The following is a 3708-nucleotide window of genomic DNA, read 5'->3' on the forward strand; positions in this document are numbered from 1 at the left end:
CTTCTCACCAAGTGCAGCCAGCCACTGGAGACAACGGCTGCTGATGACTAATATAAGCACAAACCATTTAATAATTGACAGCAATGGCAATATTGGCGGTAGCAACTTTCTTTGCTGCACCGTACAGATTTTTTTAATTATTTCCAAACATTTTGGAAAACACGAACAGGTTTTGGAAAAAATGTGAATAAAATTTCAAATTTCAATAAATTTTATGAAAAACACCAATATTATGAAAAACACGAACAGGTTTCGAATTAAAAAAAACAGGAACAAAATTTGAAAACTCGATCGGTTTTCAATATTACGAACATTTTCTTGACATCCCCTGATTTTTTTAATTTGTGAACAAATTTTAAAACATGATTTTTTCAAAATTTGTATTTTTAAAACGAGAGTATATTTTGAAATTCACCAAATATTTCTGGAATTTGCGAATAAACTTCAAAACATGAATTGTTTTTGAATTTGTGAATAAATTTTGAAAGCGAAGACATTTTTTTGTGAGAAATTTTTTGAATTTCCAAATATTTTAGAAGAAGCGGACAATTTTTAACTATTAAAATAAAATTTTAAAATAGGAAAACCTTGCATAAAAAGAAAAAGAAAACAAAAAACAAAAAACAAAAAAAAACAGAGAAGAAACAACACAGGAAAAAATCAGTTCAGGGAAGGTTCCAATAACCGGTTGGCCACTTGTGGAAACGTAGAAGTTAGCCGGGACATGTATCCTCGCTCACAATCCCCGACAGTTTGACCCAGCGAGCGGCAAAGATGACGCCACGCACAGGACTGAGGCCACCCGACTGGAAAGGCCCATTGTCCCTTAGCGACCGGTTTTACTGTAGTGAATTTGTATGTTTATTATTTCTTTTTCATTTATTTTCGTTTTTCCTTTTCCAAAAATTTGCGCACTTTTTGAAATTTGTTCAAAAATTCTCTGCTTTTTCAAATTTTGTTCATTAAATACAAATATTCGTATTTTAGGAAATTATACATAAATTTCAAAAAATGTTTCTGTCTTTTAAAATTGCTCAAAATGTCAAAACACGAACATTTTTTTGAACAGGGCAAATAAAACTTTGAACACGAACATTTTTTTGAAAAACACTAAATTTGTTAGAATTTCAAAACAGATTTAGAAAATACAAACAAAAAATGGGGTCATGATAAGAATGTCCAAAAACAAACCATGTTCAACGAAGGGTCTTTGAGTGGCTAGAAGGCTCCGTCTCGTTTGAGAGCACATTGTTTCTCGACATCCTTGAAGTTATTCCAAAAAAAGAATTTGTGGCCTTGTATGAACAATCCAAGGCATCATGCCAAGTTGTTTGCGTTTTCGAGATGTTTTACATTTTCTAGAGTTTTCTCGGTGAAAAAAGACCAATAAATGGCTAGACGTGGGAACATGCATACAGTGTCAAAAGTTGTTCAAATCTGGAATGGATGCCTACCATGGGTACGAACACATGCTTGTAAAAGTTGGCATCATTTGAAGGATGTTGAAAAATAGATCATGTTCAATTGAGGGTTTTTTATACAGTTTAGTAAAGAGAAAATCACAATGTAATTAGAGTGTAGGTCAAAGCGTAATTTCAGCGAACTTTCAGTTTAATTAAATTGAATTTACAGAGAAAATTACTGTAATTATAGTGTAATAACTTTGTAAATTACAGTGGAATCAAAGTGTATGTTACAGTGCAACTCCCACTGTAATTCTAGTGTCATTCACAGTGATTTTTTTTCTTTATTTACAGTGTAATTTACAAAGTACTTCCACTGTAAATGGCAATGAATTGTGAACACTGTAATTTCAGTGGAGCAGTTTTGCTTTTCTTGTTTGGTTGCAAGCTCCAGTTTTGTTAGAACTTGGGGATTGAATTTGTTGGGGTTTGTTAGAAGGGATTGCATCCATTTTTAGAAACCATTTATATTTGTTTGTCCATGTTGGCGATTGTTATTGTTGTGAACTTGATTTTACTGTTTGACTAGCAAGAAATTACAATAGAATGTGACAGTAATTTCTGGTGTTTTATCTACTGTAAATTTTCAGTTCATTTCCCTAGCCTGAAAGGATTCTTTTGCTGGTGTATATGCTAGATGATTGGAATTTTTCTCCCACTATAATTCTAGTGTTAGTAGAGTGTAATTTGCAGAGTAGTTGCACTGTAAACAGCAGTGGAATTTACATAGTACTTCCACTGTAATTTACAGTGGAATTGTGAACACTGTAAGTTCAATGGATCAGTTAACCATAGTGTTTTTTTCCAATTGTTTGTATTGCAAGCCATTTAGAATCAGTTTTCTTTTGGGTTTGTCTTTGTTGGGTAGTATTGCATCTATTTTGAAACCATTTCAAGACTAGAACCCCTTTTTTTCGCGACTTCCACTGTACATACAAGGCCAACCCGTCAACGCACATGCATACAAGGCCCGGGTGTGATATCAGATGGAAATTGACATACATGCAGTGCGCGGGGAACATAAATGATAGACATACAGGAATTCGACTGAAGCCTAATTCAATTTCAGTCGACTTCTAAATAGACACTCCCTTCTTCTTTTCGAGAGCACGCCAATGGCCTAGCCGCCGAGAGCACCGAGCCTTTCTCCGACACCGGCGCGGTCGTGCTGAGGCATAATCGGCGGCACCGGAGACACTGCAAGACAGTTTATTCCGTAAGTTGATATACGTACGTACAAATGAATCTCTTATACGACTAATAAAGGAGTAAAACAGACAAGGATCTTTCAAACTCACGGATGCACATGAGAAGAAGGTCCGGGGGGACGAACGTGCTACACGTCAGAGGCAGCACGAGCAAGCGAAGCTGGTCGATCTCCCCCCCTGCCAATGTACTCAAGTTGCCGATGATGGCATGGCACAAGCAGATCCGGGCGCTGCTGCCGACGAGCAACCTGAAGCCGTCGCAGCAGGTACTCGGCGGCGCGGGCACGGAGTCGGTGAGGTACGGAGCACACGTGATCACACGCCCGAGCGCTCCCAAGCAACTGGCCGGCTGCTGCGAAGGCGAAGGAGAAGGCGATGGCGCGCCTGCCATGCCCGGGAAGCCGGGCAACGGCGGTAACGCGGGCATGCCAGGCAGAGGCGGCGGTGCCGGGATGAAGACCGAGACGCCGGTGTACGGTGGAGCCGGCGCCGGCGAGGAGGTAGCCGCTGCCGGTTCGGCTTCGGCGAGGTGTGCCCTCTCTTCCGGCCGTCGCATCGTCGCCGCTGCGAGTGCGGCGTACGTCAGGAGCAAAACCATCGATCTGGTTAGCGCCATTGCAAGTGTGCTCAACTTGGATCAACTCTGGTACGGTGGAGTAAGTGTGCTCGACTTGGATCAACTCAGGTGTGGCGTGCTCATCCTGCTGTCTTCGTCATTTAGTAGCGGCGTCCGGGCGTCAATTCATCATCATCTTTGTCTTTGTTTGACTGAACCGTAGGCGCGACTCACGTTCTTTACAATTTCCTTGGAGGTTACTGAGAGTAGGTAAGCATTGTTCTGTTGAGTGATTTTGCGGGCTGAGAGGCATCTTCCGAGGTACAGTATGGATGTAGGATGTGTTGTTCTGTTTTGATCTAGCTGAGAGTTTCTTTTCTTTTCTTGCTCTAGATCTTCGGTGTCCATGCCAGTCTGATTCCGAGCTTGTTGACCAGGAGACCCGAAAATAACTTTCAGATAGACACCAAATTACGAATTT

At 40.5% G+C, this 3708-nt stretch overlaps 1 protein-coding gene across 1 annotated transcript; it reads right to left on the minus strand.

Moving 5' to 3' along the window:
- Positions 1 to 2421: 2421 nt before the first annotated feature.
- On the minus strand, positions 2422 to 3379 carry LOC125541322 (uncharacterized). Its single transcript, XM_048704766.2, has 2 exons — positions 2762 to 3379; positions 2422 to 2660 (listed from the first exon to the last, which is right to left on the minus strand). Exons 1-2 carry the CDS (start codon positions 3285 to 3287, stop codon positions 2584 to 2586), a joined length of 603 nt encoding a protein of 200 aa, XP_048560723.2. The 5' UTR covers positions 3288 to 3379; the 3' UTR covers positions 2422 to 2583.
- Positions 3380 to 3708: the final 329 nt, after the last annotated feature.

This window comes from Triticum urartu, chromosome 2A, assembly GCF_056163025.1.
Source record: "Triticum urartu cultivar PI428250 chromosome 2A, HENAU_Tu73, whole genome shotgun sequence".
NCBI lineage: Eukaryota > Viridiplantae > Streptophyta > Magnoliopsida > Poales > Poaceae > Triticum > Triticum urartu.